The 17945-nt window shown below is 39.8% G+C and overlaps 1 protein-coding gene across 2 annotated transcripts in view; it reads right to left on the bottom strand.

Annotated features, from left to right (window-relative positions):
• Positions 1 to 17945, bottom strand: part of BRCA1 (BRCA1 DNA repair associated) — a 102996-nt gene that overhangs the window by 62429 nt on the left and 22622 nt on the right. Inside the window, exons 5-8 of one of the 2 annotated variants that reach the window (XM_067470099.1) lie at positions 16067 to 16155; positions 11471 to 11616; positions 3999 to 4086; positions 834 to 882 (exon numbers count right to left, since the gene is read on the bottom strand). In XM_067470099.1, the coding sequence (XP_067326200.1) occupies positions 834 to 882; positions 3999 to 4086; positions 11471 to 11616; positions 16067 to 16155 (372 nt within the window). Of the gene's footprint in view, positions 1 to 833; positions 883 to 3998; positions 4090 to 11470; positions 11617 to 16066; positions 16156 to 17945 lie in introns of both variants that reach the window. The other variant, XM_067470098.1, reaches the window with a different exon arrangement.

Below are 17945 nucleotides of genomic sequence, written 5' to 3'. Positions count from 1 at the left end.
GGTATTGAGGTTGAAAGCCAGTGGCTCTCCAGTGAAATCACACTTTTTAAGCAATAATATGCAACATCTCAGCAGTGATGTCTATCTCCCATTGCCTTCTTCCATATTTTCATGAAAAGCCCAGGGTAGCAAAGTAGAGGCGCATAGGCATTTCATATGAAAAATTAAACCTCAGGAAACAGCCTTTCATACTACTTCAGAACACTTCTTTTCATAAGATATTGTTGACTTTAGATGTCCACGAGAGATTCCCCTCTCCTTTTTCTGCATTTCACTAATCTAAAGGGTGCTGTAGTAACCTACGGATGTGAGAGCTGGACCTTAGGGAAAGCTGAGCGAAGGAAGATAGATGCTTTTGAGCTGTGGTGTTGGAGAAAAGTTCTGAGAGTGCCTTGGACTGCGAGAAGATCCAACCAGTCCATACTTCAGGAAATAAAGCCCAATTGCTCATTGGAGGGAAAGATACTAGAGACAAAGTTGAAGTACTTTGGCCACATCATGAGGAGACAGCAAAGCCTAGAGAAGACAATTATGCTGCGGAAAGTGGAAGGTAAAAGCAAGAGGGGCCGACCAAGGGCAAGATGGATGGATGGTATCCTTGAAGTGACTGGACTGACCTTGAAGGAGCTGGGGGTGATGACGGCCGACAGGGAGCTCTGGCGTGGGCTGGTCCATGAGGTCACAAAGAGTCGGAGACGACTGAACGAATGAACAACACAAAGGGTGCCTAGTAATATTATGAATAAACCCAACTCCAGAGTACTTATTAGATCTCTAGAGACACAATAAGAAAATAATAAATTCTGCAAACATGAAAGGATAACTTCACTTACCACTTGACCATAGTTGCCTTCTTATAAGTATCTTCAGATGAGTCTGATCCTTAAATAAGCAAGGTTTGCAGTTAGAATTCCTGACAGAAATGGAATGCAAAAGCCACAACTAGACCTTCTGACGTAAGATCCAGTAGGGTCACAAATGTCCTATGTTTCAAAACAGCATTTAATTTTTCACTCTCTCATAAAATTCAGTACTGGCAATCCCTGAGTTGCAAACATTCAAAATACAAATGATTCATAGTTAAGAACGGGGGTGAGACAACAGGAAGTGAGATAAATCGTGGTTGTTTCAGTGAGCCTTCCCAGAATAAGGAACTCCCAGCAATATGTCCCTAAACGCACTTTATTAGTGATCTAAGATTGTCTGCACATTTCATCCCTCTCCAAAACTTTTATCCCAGTTATATGTCACCTTGTCATGCCCAGCATTATATATATATATAATTATTACATTTGGCCCAGCCATAGGTTTTTAAACGCGTCGTGTTATTGTTAATGTTTATGGCTTGTTTTTGCTTATGAGTTTTATTTATTGTTTTCTATTATTGTTGTTATTGTTCATTGTTGTATTCTGGGCTCGGCTTCATGTAAGCTGCACCGAGTCCCTTGGGGAGATGGTAGGTAAAAGGTAAAGGTAGTCCCCTGACATTAAGTCCAGTCATGTCTGACTCTGGGGGTTGGTGCTCATCTCCATTTCTAAGCCAAAGAGCCAGCGTTGTCCATAGACACCTCCAAGGTCATGTGGCCAGCATGACTGCATGGAGCGCCGTTACCTTCCCGCCGGAGCGGTACCTATTGATCTACTCACATTTGCATGTTTTCGAACTGCTAGGTTGGCAGAAGCTAGGGCTGACAGCGGAAGCTCACGCCGCTCCCCGGAATCGAACCTGCGACCTTTCGATCAACAAGCTCAGCAGCTCAGTGCTTTAACCCACTGCGCCACCGGGGGCTCCTACTGATGGTAGCAGGGTACAAATAAATTATGATTATGATTATTATTATAAATCTATTCCTCGGAAAGGAAATTCACTTCTGGAAGAGTTATCATGGGGTAAAGGTGTCTCCACTGAAGTTTTTTCACCAAATCTTTGTTTCCATAACCACCAAATTTTTCAAAATACAACTATCACAGGACAGAAAGTGAGGGAAATCTTCTGAACAGGGGCATGGACAGCAAAACAATAAAAATGTACCTATTCCAACTTATAAATTCAACTAAATAACAAATTTACAGAACCAATCTTGTTCATAATTTGGGGACTGCTTGTATACCTGATTAAGGACAATCAGATCAGCCTAAGGACAGGTGACTGGGGGGGGTGGGTGGGATCTGGATGGGAATTCATGGAAGATAATAAGCTCATAGAATAGCCATAGAAAACATGAAGAGCCAGTGAAGCATTATTTATTTGTTTGTTTGTTTGTTTATTTATTTAGTATATTTATAAACCACCTTTCTCAGCCTGCAGGCGTCTCAGGGCGGTTTACAGTCAGCATCAAAGACATAAAATACAATTAAAACAGTTAATTTAAATATAAAACCAAATAAAACAATCAATATCAATAAAAACATGTATCAGTTGAGTCTCCTAGTTAAAAGCATTATCCAGTAGCATCATCCAGTTGTTCCCTTTTTTTCTCTATGTCTGTTATATTGTACCTGCAAACTCTTGCTCAAAAAGCCAAGTCTTGACTTTCTTTCGGAATGTTAAAAGGTAAGGGGCCGATCTAATATCCCTAGGGAGAGTGTTCCATAGCTGAGGGGCCACCACTGAAAAGGCCCTGTCTCTCGTCCCCGCCAGATGTACTTGTGACAAAAGCGGGATCAAGAGCAGGGCCTCCCCAGATGGCTGGAATTCTGGGTTTGGCTGTGGTAAATTCAAGTTCAAATTACCATTCATATATATCCATTAACTGGTGCAAGCTAATATTGTAAAACAACGACACAATTCCTCTATCTATGAGGGATATGTTCCTGGACTTCATGTGGGAGAATGAAACTGCTGTGAAAAGTGAATCCTATTGAAATGAAGGAAATGTCCCAAGAATACCATAGAGTCACTCCAGAGGACCTAGAAAATGTCTAGATATGACCAGTCTCACAGATACATGGGTGATACTGGACCAAGATCTGCCATTTTCATCTGCCCTGAACGGTTTGGGACCAGCCTACCTGCGTGACCGCATCTCCGTCTACGAACCCACGCGTTCACTTCGGTCATCTGGAGAGGCCCTGCTCGTGATCCCGCCTGCGTCTCAAGCGCGTTTGGTGGGGACACGAGACAGGGCCTTTTCCGTGGTGGCCCCCCGACTCTGGAACACCCTCCCCAAAAATCTTAGACAGGCCCCTACATTGGCAGTCTTCAGAAAGAACTTGAAGACCTGGCTGTTCCGATGTGCCTTCCCCGAATAGGAAATCTCCAATACCAAGTCCCAGAAGCACTTTATTAGAATTAAGATTGCCGCACACTGCACACTGCACTTGCCCTATAATCCTTACATATCATCTGTCACATCAGCACTTTTAATCCTGTACCCTTTACTCTGGCTCGGCCCAGTTTTATTGTGTTTTGGTGTATTGTTTATTGCTTGTTGTTTTGTTGTTTTAATATTGCTTTAATTGTTTTAATTTGCTTTAGGTGTATTGTTATGTTGTGTATTGAGGCCTTGGCCTTTGTAAGCCACATCGAGTCCTTCGGGAGATGGTAGCGGGGTACAAATAAAGTTTAATAATAATAATTTTCACTTTTATAGTATTTTATTGACACACACAGAGTTTAATGCACATCAAAACTCACCATTTTATTACAGATCGACAGGATTAATATAAGGTTAAATATTGTAGGGCTAAAAGTAAAGCCTTGGGGGTAAGGCATTAAAAGACTTCCACATAATGAATCTCTTAGAATTAGGCCCCTTCCACACTGCCCTATCCCAGGATCTGATTCCAGACTATCTGCTTATCACGGATTATCTGGCAGTGGAGGCTTGTATAATCCAGTTTAAAGCAGATAATCTGGGATCAGATCCTGGGATATAGGGCAGTGTAGAAGGGCCTTAGAGACACTATGTGGATTATAACCTCATCCACAGAGTATACAGGATTGAAGCATTACTGTATAATGGTGCTCTATATAAAACTCTTTAACAGGTGCTTACCAACTTCGAGGACAACAGAACGGCTTTTTCTTCTCAAGGAGTACCTTTTGTTCGTCTCACTGCATACTGGTAAGTTAGAGCTCTCACCCTGCTAAAGGACACAGAGATATAATTGGAAGCCTAGAGATATTTGTATTCAGTCTGGTAGCATTTTCCCATTAGGACCTTGTGTTCACAAAGCTGGCTCTTTAACCAAAGAACCCTTTAATATCTCTTGCTACAGAATTGCACTCTCTCTCTCTCTTGAAAGGTAAGCCAGATACATTTTATGGATCTGTAAAGAGTCTTTGATTTTAAGTAGCAACATAACGTAGATGAGACTCTAGCCGGAATAATGGGAGCAAAGAAATACTGCAGCACCTTAGAGAATAACAGAGACAATGAAGTTGGCAGCACAAACTTTCGTTGATAAAATAGATCTAGTCTACGGCTATATCTCTAAATTCTGAATAATGGGGGGAGCAATTAGGAAAGAGCAGATCATTAAAAATCTGCTTTCTTTCTTATCAGCTGCTGGCATTCAAAGGGCAAAAATGGAAAACTGGATTTACCACGAAATATCCTTCTAGACAGTAAACACAAGGGAGAGAGTATTGTCGAAGGCTTTCATGGCCGGAATCACTGGGCTGTTGTAGGTTTTTTCGGGCTATATGGCCATGGCCTAGAGGCATTCTCTCCTGACGTTTTGCCTGCATCTATGGCAAGCATCCTCAGAGGTAGTGAGGTCTGTTGGAACTAGGAAAAAGGATTTATATATCTGTGGAAAGACCAGAGTGAGACAAAGGACTCTTGTCTGCTAGAGCTAGGTGTGAATGTTTCAACTGACCACCTTGATTAGCATATAATGGCTTGACAGTGACTAGAGCAAACTTTTGTTGAGAGGTGATTAGAGGTCAAGGGAGAGAGTTTTTTCTTCTGTGCCCCCCCCCCCCAACTCTGGAACTCATTACCTGGAGAAATTAGGAAATCTCCTTCCATAGAAACCTTTAAAAAGAACCTTAAAACCTGGCTCTTCCGCTGCGCCTTTGGTGAGTAGGTATACAATCTCACACTATTGCTTAGGCTCAACGTTTTGTCATTGGAGTCTACGTCCCCCCTCCCCTTATGGGAAAGTTTATAGAGCCATGTTCTAGAGGCATTTCTCCTGACGTTTCGCCTGCATCTATGGCAAGCATCCTCAGAGGTTGTGAGGTAGCAGATATCCTGTCTCTTTCCAGGCTTCCTTATCTCACCCAAGTTTTTAATCAGTTTTTAATTAGATTTTCTTTTAATCATTACATGTAGCTTGCCCATTGTCACTGTGATTGTGTTTATTGTAATTTTATATAGTTATGCATTCATATGTTTTATGTAATTATGACATCATAATTACATAAAACACGGTGGCGCAGTGGGTTAAACCCCTGTGCCGGCAGGACTGAAGACCGACAGGTTGCAGGTTCAAATCTGGGGAAAGGCAGATGAGCTCCCTCTGTCAGCCCCAGCTCCTCATGCGGGGACATGAGAGAAGCCTCCCACAAGGATGATAAAAAAATATCAAATCATCTAGGCGTCCCTGGGCAACATCCTTGCAGACGGCCAATTCTCTCACACCAGGAGTCATTCCTGACATGACAAAAAAAAAATTGATGTCATTTATTGTTTTTGTTTTCGGTTTTATTTTGCTGTAATTTGTTGTTTGGGTTGGCCTCATATAAGTCGCCCCGAGTCCTATCGAGGAGATGGTGGCGGGGTATATAAAGATTATTATTATTATAATTATTATTATTATTATTAAACACAACAGAAACTGATAAAACTGCCAACCAGAGGAGGCAGGGCCAAAACAGTTGTCTACTTCTGTAAAGGAGGAGGAAGCCCCTTCTGGTCACAGAACTTGATTTCAGCAATAGAGCCAAGTGAAACTCATAAAGAAAACCATGTGAATCAGGAAAAAAACATGGGATATGGAAGAAACATAGGGCAGTCCTAACTAAATAGTCTGCCATAAAAACATGAAACTGAAACAATCCTCATTCTTATCACATAAGAAAAAACAGAGGATCAGGATCCTTGGCCCATTTTCTACTGACCAGAAGGACATCAAATATTCCATGACCTCACAACCTCTGAGGATGCTTGCCATAGATGCAGGCAAAACGGCAGGAGAGAATGCTTCTAGAATATGGCCATATAGCCCGAAAAACCTACAACAACCCAGTGATTCCAGCCATGAAAGCCTTTGACAATAAATATTCCATTATTGGTCAGTGAAGGAGTAGACACAATAGAAATCTATATAAATAAAAATGTAATGTTCGTTTGTGGGATTAACAAAACTCAAAAACCACTGGATGAATTGACACCAAATTTGGACACAAGACATTTAACAACTTAATGTATGTCCTTCACTTAAAAAATTGATTTTGTCATTTGGGAGTTGTAGTTGCTGGGATTTATAGTTCACCTACAATCACAGAGCATTCCGAACCCCACCAACGATAGAATTGGGCCAAACCTCCCACATAAAACCCCCATGTGGGCCACAGCAACGCGTGGCAGGGGACGGCTAGTAGACTATAAAACATATGGGTGGTTATAAAGCCACCTTAGAACCTTCTTCAAGAGAAAAGCAGTATACTTGATTGACTAAATAAATACTGATTGACTAAATAAATAAACATACATGAAAAAAACTTATAAAATATGCAGAGCAAACAGAGCTGAAATGTATTGTCGAAGGCTTTCATGGCTGGAATCACTAGGTTCTTGTGGGTTTTTTCGGGCTATAGAGCCATGTTCTAGAGGCATTTCTCCTGACGTTTCGCCTGCATCTATGGCAAGCATCCTCAGAGGTAGTGAGGTCTGTTGGAATTAGGACAATGGGTTTATATATCTGTGGAATGGCTGGGGTGGGGCAAGGAGCTCTTCCCTGCTGCAGTTAGGTGTGAATGTTTCAGCTGATCACCTTCATTAGCATTTGAAGGCCTGCCTGAGCCTGGGAAAATCTCTTGCTGGGAGGTGTTAATCTGTGCTTGGTTGTTTCCTCTCTGTTGTTTTGCTGTTGTAATTTTATGAAAATGAACAAAATCTGGCTACCAGTATTAAAAAACTCTAAAATTACAACAGCAAAACAACAGAGAGGAAACAACCAAGCACAGATTAACACCTCCCAGCAAGAAATTTTCCCAGGCTCAGGCAGGCCTTCAAATGCTAACGAAGGTGATCAGCTGGGGTGGAGCAGGGAAGAGCTCCTTGCCCCACCCCAGCCATTCCACAGGTATATAAACCCATTGTCCTAATTCCAACAGACCTCACTACCTCTGAGGATGCTTGCCATAGATGCAGGCGAAACGTCAGGAGAAATGCCTCTAGAACATGGCTCTATAGCCCGAAAAACCCACAAGAACCTAGAGCTGAAATGACGCTTCAGCCAAAATCATACTTATCCACCATACAATGCCTGATGAAAGTAGGAAGTAACCCATGTCAACACTTGGACTACCAGGTCCAGATAAGCCAACTGCTTCCATACAAGGAAGATGCTAAACTGCTATAGAACTAAAAGCTACAGCTGTGGAACTCCCTTCCTGGGAATATTGGACCAGCCCCCTCCCTCCTGACCTTTAGGAAAAGAATAAAAACTTGGCTCTTCAGGCAAGCTTTTGGAACCTCATTGTACCCAGATAAACTCAGTATTGTGAACGAATATGGAACGACTTAATGATGCGAATGGACATGGATTTAAACTTGAAAGTCATTGATTTTTAAAAGGTTTAAATTGTTTTTAAATGAATTTTATTATGTGATTTAATCTGTTTTAAACGAAGTATTTATGTGTGTTCGGCATCTAATTGTTGCCAGTCTGTACACCGCCCTGAGTCGCCTTCGGGCTGAAAAGGGCGGGATAAAAGCGCGGCAGAAAAATAAATAAATAAATAAATAAATAGGTATTGAAGAGCAAGTGATTATTTTAGCTCTCCTTCTGTGGTACTTTCTGAAGAGGGGGAAAGAAGGAAATGTGTGGACAAGCTCTGACGGCCACAGAGACAGCAAGGCATCCGTGGTCTCTTTGTAAAAGTCCAGTTACCTGCTGCTGCAGTTCTTTACCTCCTGCTCAGCAAATTGCCCTTCTCTAGATTTCCTTTTCATATATATCTGAATGTGATAGATTACAAATGAATCTCCATCCAACAGAGAAGGAAACTTATCTCTAATTAGTGAGCCTCAAATCAAGGATGCTCTGCTAGTTCAGATTAAAATTCACAGTGATGCTGCCTGCATAAAGCAACGCAATTTTAGCTCACACAAGTGAGGCAAAACACTATATTTCATCCTATTAAAAGTCCTTTCTTTAAAGATATTCAGTTCTCAAAATACTATCAGAAAAAGGGGCTTGCCTGTCAATGGAAGGACAATAAGAAAAGGTCATTCTAGTCCACCTGGGAAGCTCCAGAACCTAGGAGCAACCACCAAGAAGCCATGAGCTACTGCCTAGATAGAAGACCCCAAATAGGATTAAATCTCTCCTTTTAGGGCCACTACACCATTGACCAATAAGAGAAGTAGGGAGGCTAAAAGCTGGTAGAGCCCTCCAATCTTTAATAACTCATTTCTTTATTCTTTTGAGGTCTAGCAAGCTTCCAAGTCAGACTTTTATAGTTCACCTGATATCCCAATGAAACCCAGCCTCTGACCTAAAGGGCTTTCTCCTGACAATGTAATCTAGTGTCCTAATAATAATCTATGTAAATAAATTTGTAATGTTCGTTTGTGGGATTAGCATAACTCAAAAACCACTGGGCAAATTGACACCAAATTTGGACACAATACACCTATCAGGCCAAAGAGTGGCCATCACTAAAAAAAAACACTGGAAAACACAACAGAAGAGACTTAAAAGGCCAAAAAGTAAAATAATACATTGCAACGCATGCGCAAAACCACATATATATACGCAAACACATACACACACACACAAATACACACAGAAAGCACATATACACAGACTGCGCCACAGCAACGCATGGCAGGGGGCGGCTAATAATAATAATAATGTAGACTCTGCAAGGAAGCAGATGAAATAATAGATCACATCCTCAGCTGCTGCAAGAAGATCGCGCAGACAGACTACAAGCAGAGACATAACACCGTTGCTCAGATAATTAATTGGAACTTGTGCCACAAATATCATCTGCCTGTGACAACTAACTGGTGGGATCACAAGACGGAAAAAGTTACAGAAAATGAGCACGTCAAACTCCTCTGGGACTTCCGAATTCGGACAGACAAGAGTTTGGGAGCACAATACTCCTGACCTCACGATCGTGTTAAAAAACAAAGCATGGATCGTCGAAGTTGCAATCCCAGGTGACAGCAGGATTGAAGACAAACAACTGGAAAAGCTGATACAATATGAGGATTTAAAGATCAAACTGCAAAGACTCTGGCACAAACCAGTAAAGATGGTCCCAGTGGTGATTGGCACACTGGGTGCAGTGCCTAAAGACCTTGGCCTGCACTTAAACACAATCGGCGCTGACAAGATTACCATCTACCATCTGTCAGCTGCAGAAGGCCACCTAACTGGGATCTGCACACATTATTCGCCGATATATCACAGAGTCCTAGACACTTGGGAAGTGTCCAACATGTGACCCAATACAACAACCAGCAGAGTGATCTTGTCTGCTGTGGACTCATCTTGTTCTGTTTCAAATAATAATAATAATTTATTTATATTCCCCTCTATCTCCCCAAAGGGACTCAGGGCGGATTCCAAACATAAAAGGCAAACATTCAATGCCCGAGTACAATACATCCATACTAACAAAATTTATACAACCCAACTATGAATTATAACTTAACAAACTAAAATTAAATAAAAAGCATAGACTGTTATAACAGACATAAGACAAAACATAAAACATCAAATGGAAACAATAATTTCCCATTTCTTTGGAGCAAATTGATTAATCATTGCTCAAGATATCTATTGAGCTAGTGGGGTGAGCAGGGCATGGATACGGATGGCAACTATTAATTAGAGGTATAATGGTAGTATTACCCACTACTATTCCTCCTCCTCGTAAGCCAATGAGCAAAGGTATGTCTTCAGCGGGGAGGAAGGGGGCCATCTTTAAGGAAAGGAGTTCCAGAAGTGGGGGCAGCCACAGATAAGGCCCTTTCTCTCGTTCCCACCAGCCATGCTTGGGACGGGGGTGGAACTGAGAGGAGGACTTCCTCCGATGACCATAGTGCCTGAATTGGTCTGTAAAGAGAGGTGCGGTTTGTTAAATAGTCTAGACCAGGGGTCCTCAAACTAAGGCCCGGGGGCCAGATACGGCCCTCCAAGGTCATTTACCCGGCCCTCACTCAGGGTCAACCTAAGTCTGAAATGACTTGAAAGCACACAACAACATCAATCCTATCTCATCAGCCAAAAGTAGGCTCACATTTCCCATTGAAATACTAATAAGTTTATATTTCTTTAAATTGTTGTATTGTTTTTAAGTGTTTTTGCACTACAAATAAGATATGTGCAGTGTGCTTAGGAATTCATTCGTGGTTTTTTCAAATTATAATCCAGCCCTCCAACAGTTTAAAAAGTTTGTGGACCCCTGGTCTAGACCTAAGTTGTTTAGCATATGTTCTTTTATCATATGCTTTAGATCACTTGATTTTATGACATTGTTAGTATTTTCTCCGGTCTCTTTTAACTTGCTTCAGCCCTCTACTGTTTGGATATTCCCACATTAGCGCAACTTTGATACATTAAGGCAACTATATCAGAAACCAATGGAAGACACTCAGGTTTGGTGGGGGAAATCAGGAATTATTGTGGAGATCGGAGTGTTTTTATTTTCCAGTTTCCTGAAGGTGACTGCAATAATATGGCCACTCAATTTTAACAGACCAATGGTTTATTTTGAACAATTGCTCACTGAAGATTCCCTGCTATGCATTAGTGGAAAAACACAGCCTCACAGCAGCCATTTCAATGACTATTAAAATGCATTATGGCTTTGATGCTCCAAAGCAACAAATATAACTTTCATTCAGACACTTCTTAAAGATAAATAATTATGCTAAAGGGAAGGATTATGTACTAGCACTTTTCTGTAGCTGAGAAATCCAACTCAAGTGCTAATCTATGAAATTAAAATAAATCTTTTATGGAGAGCAGCAAAGTTTTTCCTCTCCATCTTTTTTCCCCATGTATCAAGTAGAAGTGGGAAATAATGCAGATCTCTAGGCATTGTTTGACGACAGGTCCCAGCATTCCTCACCACTGGCTATGCTGGTTAAGACTACTGGAAAATAGAGTTGAACAATACCTAGGCTATGTATTTCTTACCCCTGTCTTAAGAGTGTAAAGCCTAAGATAATGGTCATCTAAATTGTTGTTATTGATATGTAAACCACTCTGAGGATCCTTCTACAGTAGAAAATAAATGTTATAAAGATAGGAAACAGAAGGAAAAAAATGTTACCAAGATAGTATTTTCCTCTTCTCCTTCTTTCAATCTTTTCAATCTGTCCCTGTAGCCTTTTGAGTCAACGACAAGCTGTTCCTTCCATGAATTTTCAACAGAAATGGCTTCTGTGTCTTTCTTGGGAAAACACCGATCATCTGAAACTGAACCAATAATACAGAGAAGCTGCAAATCTTTATCTCTCCCTGAAGCATAAAAGGTGGCAACAGTTAAAAATGTCATAGACTATGCTGGTAACACATTTCTAAAAAGGTTTTGATCTTATAGACTTATACCAAATATAAGAGAAATAGAGCCAAAAGTTTTTGGCTTAGTTTGGGGAAAGTCTGATTTAAGCAATTTTGTAAGGCATGGACCACGGCATTCATTATCCTTTATAAGCACAACTTGAAAGCTGGTCAAGACAAGAAACTAAGCCTTATGCGGCTAGGTTATGAAGGGTGAAGTAAAAGCAGAAAGCACATAAGTAAAGATAAAGTGTAGCCATGTCAGACTCTTGGGGGGGGGGGTGCTCATTTCCATTTCTAAGTCGAAGAGCCAGCGTTGTCCGTAGACACCTCCAAGGTCATGTAGCTGGCATGACTGCATGGAGCACCGGTACCTTCTCACAGAAGCGGTACCTATTGATCTATTCACATTTGCATGTTTTCGAACTGCTAGGTTGGTAGAAGCTGGGGCTAACAATGGGAGCTCACCCCATCCCGCAGGTTTGAACTGCCGAACTTACCTCACTCCCCAAATTTGAACAGCTGACCTTTTGGTCAGCAAGTTCAGCAGCTCAGCGGCTTAACCTGCTGCGCCACCACATTGACACATACAAACACCAAATTTAACAATCTTGACAAATAGTTTGAAATTCACTAAAAATGGGCTCTAGTGATAAATATGGGACTCTGTTACCAGTATCGTATTTTGTTTTCAATATTTCAAAATATCAGTCTAGTTGGTATTCCGTATCTAATCTATAGTTTCAACCATTCACAGCTTGAAAATACCACCCCCTCATTTAAAAAAGACAATTTTCCTGCATAATTGTACGTAATGGGACTTGAGCATCCACAGGTTTTGGTATCCACAGGGGGTTCAGGAACCAAATCTCAGTGGATACTAAGTGCCCACTTTGGCAGATCAAAAGATAACCTGGTTAAATTTTACGACCTAAAAGAATCCTCCACCTTGTGCGACTGTGGAGCAGAACAAACAACTCAGCACCTGTTTGCTTGCCCACAATGCCCTGCCTCATGCACAGACAAAGAGCTGTTTAAAGCAGGGGTCCTCAAACTAAGGCCCGGAGGCCGGATACGGCCCTCGAAGGTCATTTACCCGGCCCTCATTCAGGGTCAATCTAAGTCTGAAACAACATGAAAGCACACAATAACAACAACAACAATCCTTCCTCATCAGCCAAAAGCAGGTCCACACTTCCCATTGAAATACTAATAAGTTTATATTTGTTAAAATTGATCTTCATTTTAATTATTGTATTGTTTTTATATATATATATATATATATATATATATATATATATATATCACTACAAATAAGATATGTGCAGTGTGCATAGGAATTCATTCTTTTTTCCTTCAAATTATAATCCAGCCCTCCCAACAGTTTGAGTGACTGTGACTTGGCCCTCTGTTTAAAAAGTTTGTGGACCCCTGGTTTAAAGTTACAGAAAATGCGGTCGCTGTTATCCGGTTTTGGTCTAAAATTATTTAGTTGCTTGTGTTCCCTCTATCTTATCAATGTTATACTAATTTATTTATGCAGTTTCTGGACACAAAATCAATAAAACCAAGTGTCCACTAGATAAACACTAAAATCTGAAATGTGTGTGTGTGTATAATATAAATACATAATACATTGAATCCTTCATATCGAAAACCACAAGATAGTGGTTGTAAAAGCAGAAACTTCTCCCCCTCCATTTATAACATACATTCTGACAAGTATTCAGTGTGTTATTTTTTAAATAAAAGAATTGTAATTAGTAGCAAACAATAATTAGGTGAAATATTTATAAAGGCTGAAACTGTATGTTAACTTACTTGGAGTAAGCTCCATTGAACTAAATGAGACTTATTCATAAGGAGACATATATAGGATTGAGCTGCAGATACTTCTAAAAGAACTTGGATTCCAGTGATCCAGCTCTGTATTAGATGTACAGTGCAAAACCAATTACTATAAAGAACTGGAAATGTAGAAATATAATTTAATTTATAAAATTTTATCTCCAAATTAGTATATTACTATCATAGTAATGGAAGTTGAAATCAAGGACGACAAATAAACAAAATATTTGAAATCACATATTTTGCATTGTATCAAAACAAAGACAAGAGCTTTAGATTGTGGTATTAAGAGTGTAACCAAAGCAAGCAAAGCTACACTGAAGACTGAATGCTTACATTTAAGACTGAATACTGTGTTGTATCAAAAGAAGGATAAGAGCAGGGGTCCTCAAACAGAGGGCCAGGTCATAATCCTTCAAACTGTTGGAGGGCCAGATTATAATTTGGAAAAAAAATGAATGAATTCCTATGCACACTGCACATATCTTATTTGTAGTGCAAAAACACTTAAAAACAATACAATGATTAACATTAAGAACAATTTTAGCAAATATAAACTTACTAGTATTTCAATGGGAAGTGTGGACCTGCTTTTGGGTGATGAGATAGGATTGTTGTTTTTGTTGTGTGCTTTCAGGTCATTTCAGACTTAGGTTGTCCCTGAGTGAGGGCCAGGTAAATTACCTTGGAGGGCCGTATCTGGCCCCCGGGCCTTAGTTTGAGCATCCCTGGATAAGAGCTTTAGAGTGTGGTATTAAAAGTGTAACCAAAGCAAGCAAAGTTACATTTAAGACTGAATGCTGGTATCCAGGATTTGTCTTGACTTTATGGGAATACAACACCTCAGTAGATCACAAGCAACTTATGTGTAAGTATAAGCCTAGTTTTTCAGTCCTTTTTTTAGGCTGAAAAAGTCTCCCCCAGCTTATACACGAGTCAATGTTATTTATTATTTTACTTTGTTGTTATTATTATTATTATGTTTATTATTTTATTGTTGTTGTTATTATTACATTTATTATTTTACTCTATTTATTATTGTTATTGTTACATTTATTATATTACTCTATTATTACTGTTAATGTTACATTTATTATTTTACTCTATTATTATTATTATTATTTTACTCTATTTATTTTTATTGGAGGACATGTAAGCATATTTACATTGAAGTTTAGAATAATGGTTTAATCAGAGTTGGACAGTCTTATCTTGAATTACAGTTTTATGTAAATATTGAAAAACATTTAACCTACTAATGCCTAAATTAATATAATTTTATTGGTATCTATTTTTATTTTGAAATGTACTAGTAGCTGCTGCATTTCCTACCCTCGGCTTATACTCGAATCAATACATTTTCCCAGGTGTTTTTGTTTTGTTTTTGTTTTTTTGTGGTAAAATTAGGTGCCTCAGCTTATATTCAGGTCGGCTTATACTCGAGTATATACAGTATGTTTCATTACTATAAATCAGTCTTCTAAAATACTGTAGAACCTAAATGCTTACTCCTAGTTTTCAAATAGCAATGTTTTACAGTTCTTCTGGGGGGAAAAAACCTGTGCACAGGCCTTACTCAGTTTCAAAACAAACTGAGATCCGCAGATTTAGAGCAAGTATCATATCTCACATTCTCTCTCCTTTCACCTTTGTTTCTTGAACAGGATGAATGGAAGAAGCACTTCATATGTTACAAAGATCTTGCCAATTGAGACAAGACAGAAGGGCATAATAGACTGACATGGGAAGTAATCTATTCTTTATTTATATTTATTATTACTGTATATACTCGAGTATAAGCCTAGTTTTTCAGACTTTTTTTTAGGCTGAAAAAGTCCCCCTCGGCTTATACTCGAGTCAAGGTTATTTATTCTTTTACTCTGTTATAAATACATAATAAATGCATCATTATTATTACATTTATTATTTTACTTTATTGTTGTTATTATTGCATTTATTATTTTACTCTATTATTATTTTTAATATTACATTTCCATTATATTACCCTATTATTACCTTTATTATTTTTATCTATTTATTTTTATTGGAAGGATACACAAGCACATTTACATTGAAGAAGGTCAGAATGATTTAATCAGAGTTGGGCAGTCTTATCTTAAATATTCAAAAACATTTAATCTCTTGATGCCTCAATTAATGTAATTTTATTTGTATCTATTTTTATTTTGAAATTTACCAATAGCTGCTGTATTTCCCACCCTTGGCTTATACTTGAATCAATCAATTTTCCCAGTTTTTTGTGGTAAAATTAGGTCCCTCGGCTTATATTCGGGTCGGCTTATACTCGAGTATATATGGTATCTAGTCCTTTCTCCAATGGATTTAAGGCAGGACATGTGACTCTCTGTGACTCATAGTCTGGTTATCAAGCCCAGAAGGCTTAAAGTGAAAATCAATTATAGGGAGGAAGATTGAGAAATAAATTCTCATGTCCCAAATTGTTCTTCCTTATCTAGCCCAGCTTTGATGCAGTTAATGGAAAAAAACAAATACCTACACTTGAGCCCCGTATCACGCTCAAAAGCACGGATGACATCCAGCACCACTTTGATGACTTGTTTAAATCGGACATCTTCCCTTAGACTTCTGAAACAAACAAGCAAACAACAGATGTGTAGCCAAGAGGATAAAATGTGTAATTTTCTCAACAGTTCCCTGAGTAACTAAGCTCAGGAGGAGGCCTGTGGAAATGGAATAAGGAAGACAGTAATAAAGGTTTCTAAGGGGTAAGCTGCAGCCTTCTATCTAATTAAAGAATTAGTCATTTCAGAACAGTCTACGAGACATTCAGCATTACACTTGCCATTTCATGCTCATTTAATCTGAGCGGCCTTTAGCATCAAAACAGTAGGTGAGTTTTAAACAACAGTTCCCCTGGTAATTCTTTTCAGGACACTTGTTTTTCTAAGATGCAGCATTTCATTATAGTGGGCTTTAGCAACTAGGTGTCCTCCAAATGTATTTATCTGTGTCACTCTTGCACAGTTGTTCGTAGCCTGTGCTCCGTGGAGCCCTAAAGGCTCCATATGCACTTCCCAGGGGTTCCACGGCCACTCCAAGAAAATAAAATAAATAAAAATGGAATTAAATTAAAGAATAAGAAACAAAAAGCAGAATCAAAATAAGAACTGAAATTTGCCAAGTTGTATTTTGAGCCTCCTCTACCACAGGAAGCTTGGTCATTTTGCTGTCACTAGCTCCAAAGTTATTGTAGCGCAGACTGATGACAAAGGTTTAACATGATCCCAGGCTACCATGCACATAAAAAATTATTCTAAAAATGGCTCTGCAAGTCAAAACGTTTGGGAACCACTGGTCTAGCACAATGGTCCCTATTCTCTAATGTTCCAGTTATTTTGGACTTATCTCTCAAGCTCCTTCCACACAGCTGAATAAAATCCCACATTCTTTGCTTTGAACTGGAATATATGGCAGTTATATGTTATAGAACTCCAGTATGCTGATGACAACGTCGTCTGTGCGCATTCAGAAGACCTACAAGCCACTCTAAACACCTTCGCAGAAGCATATGAGAAGCTCGGCCTGGCATTGAACATTGGGATAACCAAAGTCCTCTTCCAGAAGTCACCAGCCAATCCCTCTCCAATGCCAGAGATACAGCTTAATGGTGTAACATTAGAAAATGTTAACCATTTCCGCTACCTTGTCAGCAACCTCTCCACAAATGTCAACATTGATACTGAAATACAACACTGCCTGAGCTCTGCGAGTGCAGCTTTTTTTCCAAATGAAGCAGAGAGTCTTTGAGGACCGGGACATCCATAAGGATGCCAAGGTGCTTGTTTATAAAGCTACTGTCCTCCCAACCCTGCTATATGCCTGTGAAACGTTGACTGTCTACAGACGTCACATGCAACTTCTGGAACGATTCCATCAGAGCTGCCTCTGGAAAATCCTGCAAATCTCTTAGGAAGACAAATGTCAACGTGCTGGAAGAAGCAAAGACCACCAGCATTGAAGCGATGGTCCTCCGCCATCAACTCCGCTGGACCAGCCACGTTGTCCGGATACCTGACCACCGTCTCCCAAAGCAGTTGCTCTACTCTGAACTCAAGAATGGAAAATGGAATGTTGGTGGGCAGGAAAATAGATTGAAAGATGGACTCAAAGCCAACCTTAAAAACTCTGGCATAGACATGAGAACTGGGAAACCCTGCTCTTGAGCATTCCAGCTGGAGGTCAGCTGTGTCCAGCAGTGCTGTAGAATTTGAAGAGGCATGAATGGAGGGCGAAAGAGAAAAGCGTGCCAAGAGGAAGGAGCATGAAGCCAACCCCAACCGGGACCGCCTTCCACCTGGAAACCAATGCCCTCACTGCGGGAGACGATGAAGGTCAAAAATAAGGCTCCATAGTCA

This window comes from Anolis sagrei, chromosome 6 (genome assembly GCF_037176765.1).
Source record: "Anolis sagrei isolate rAnoSag1 chromosome 6, rAnoSag1.mat, whole genome shotgun sequence".
Lineage (NCBI taxonomy): Eukaryota > Metazoa > Chordata > Lepidosauria > Squamata > Dactyloidae > Anolis > Anolis sagrei.
This window is presented reverse-complemented; position numbering and strand designations above follow the sequence as displayed.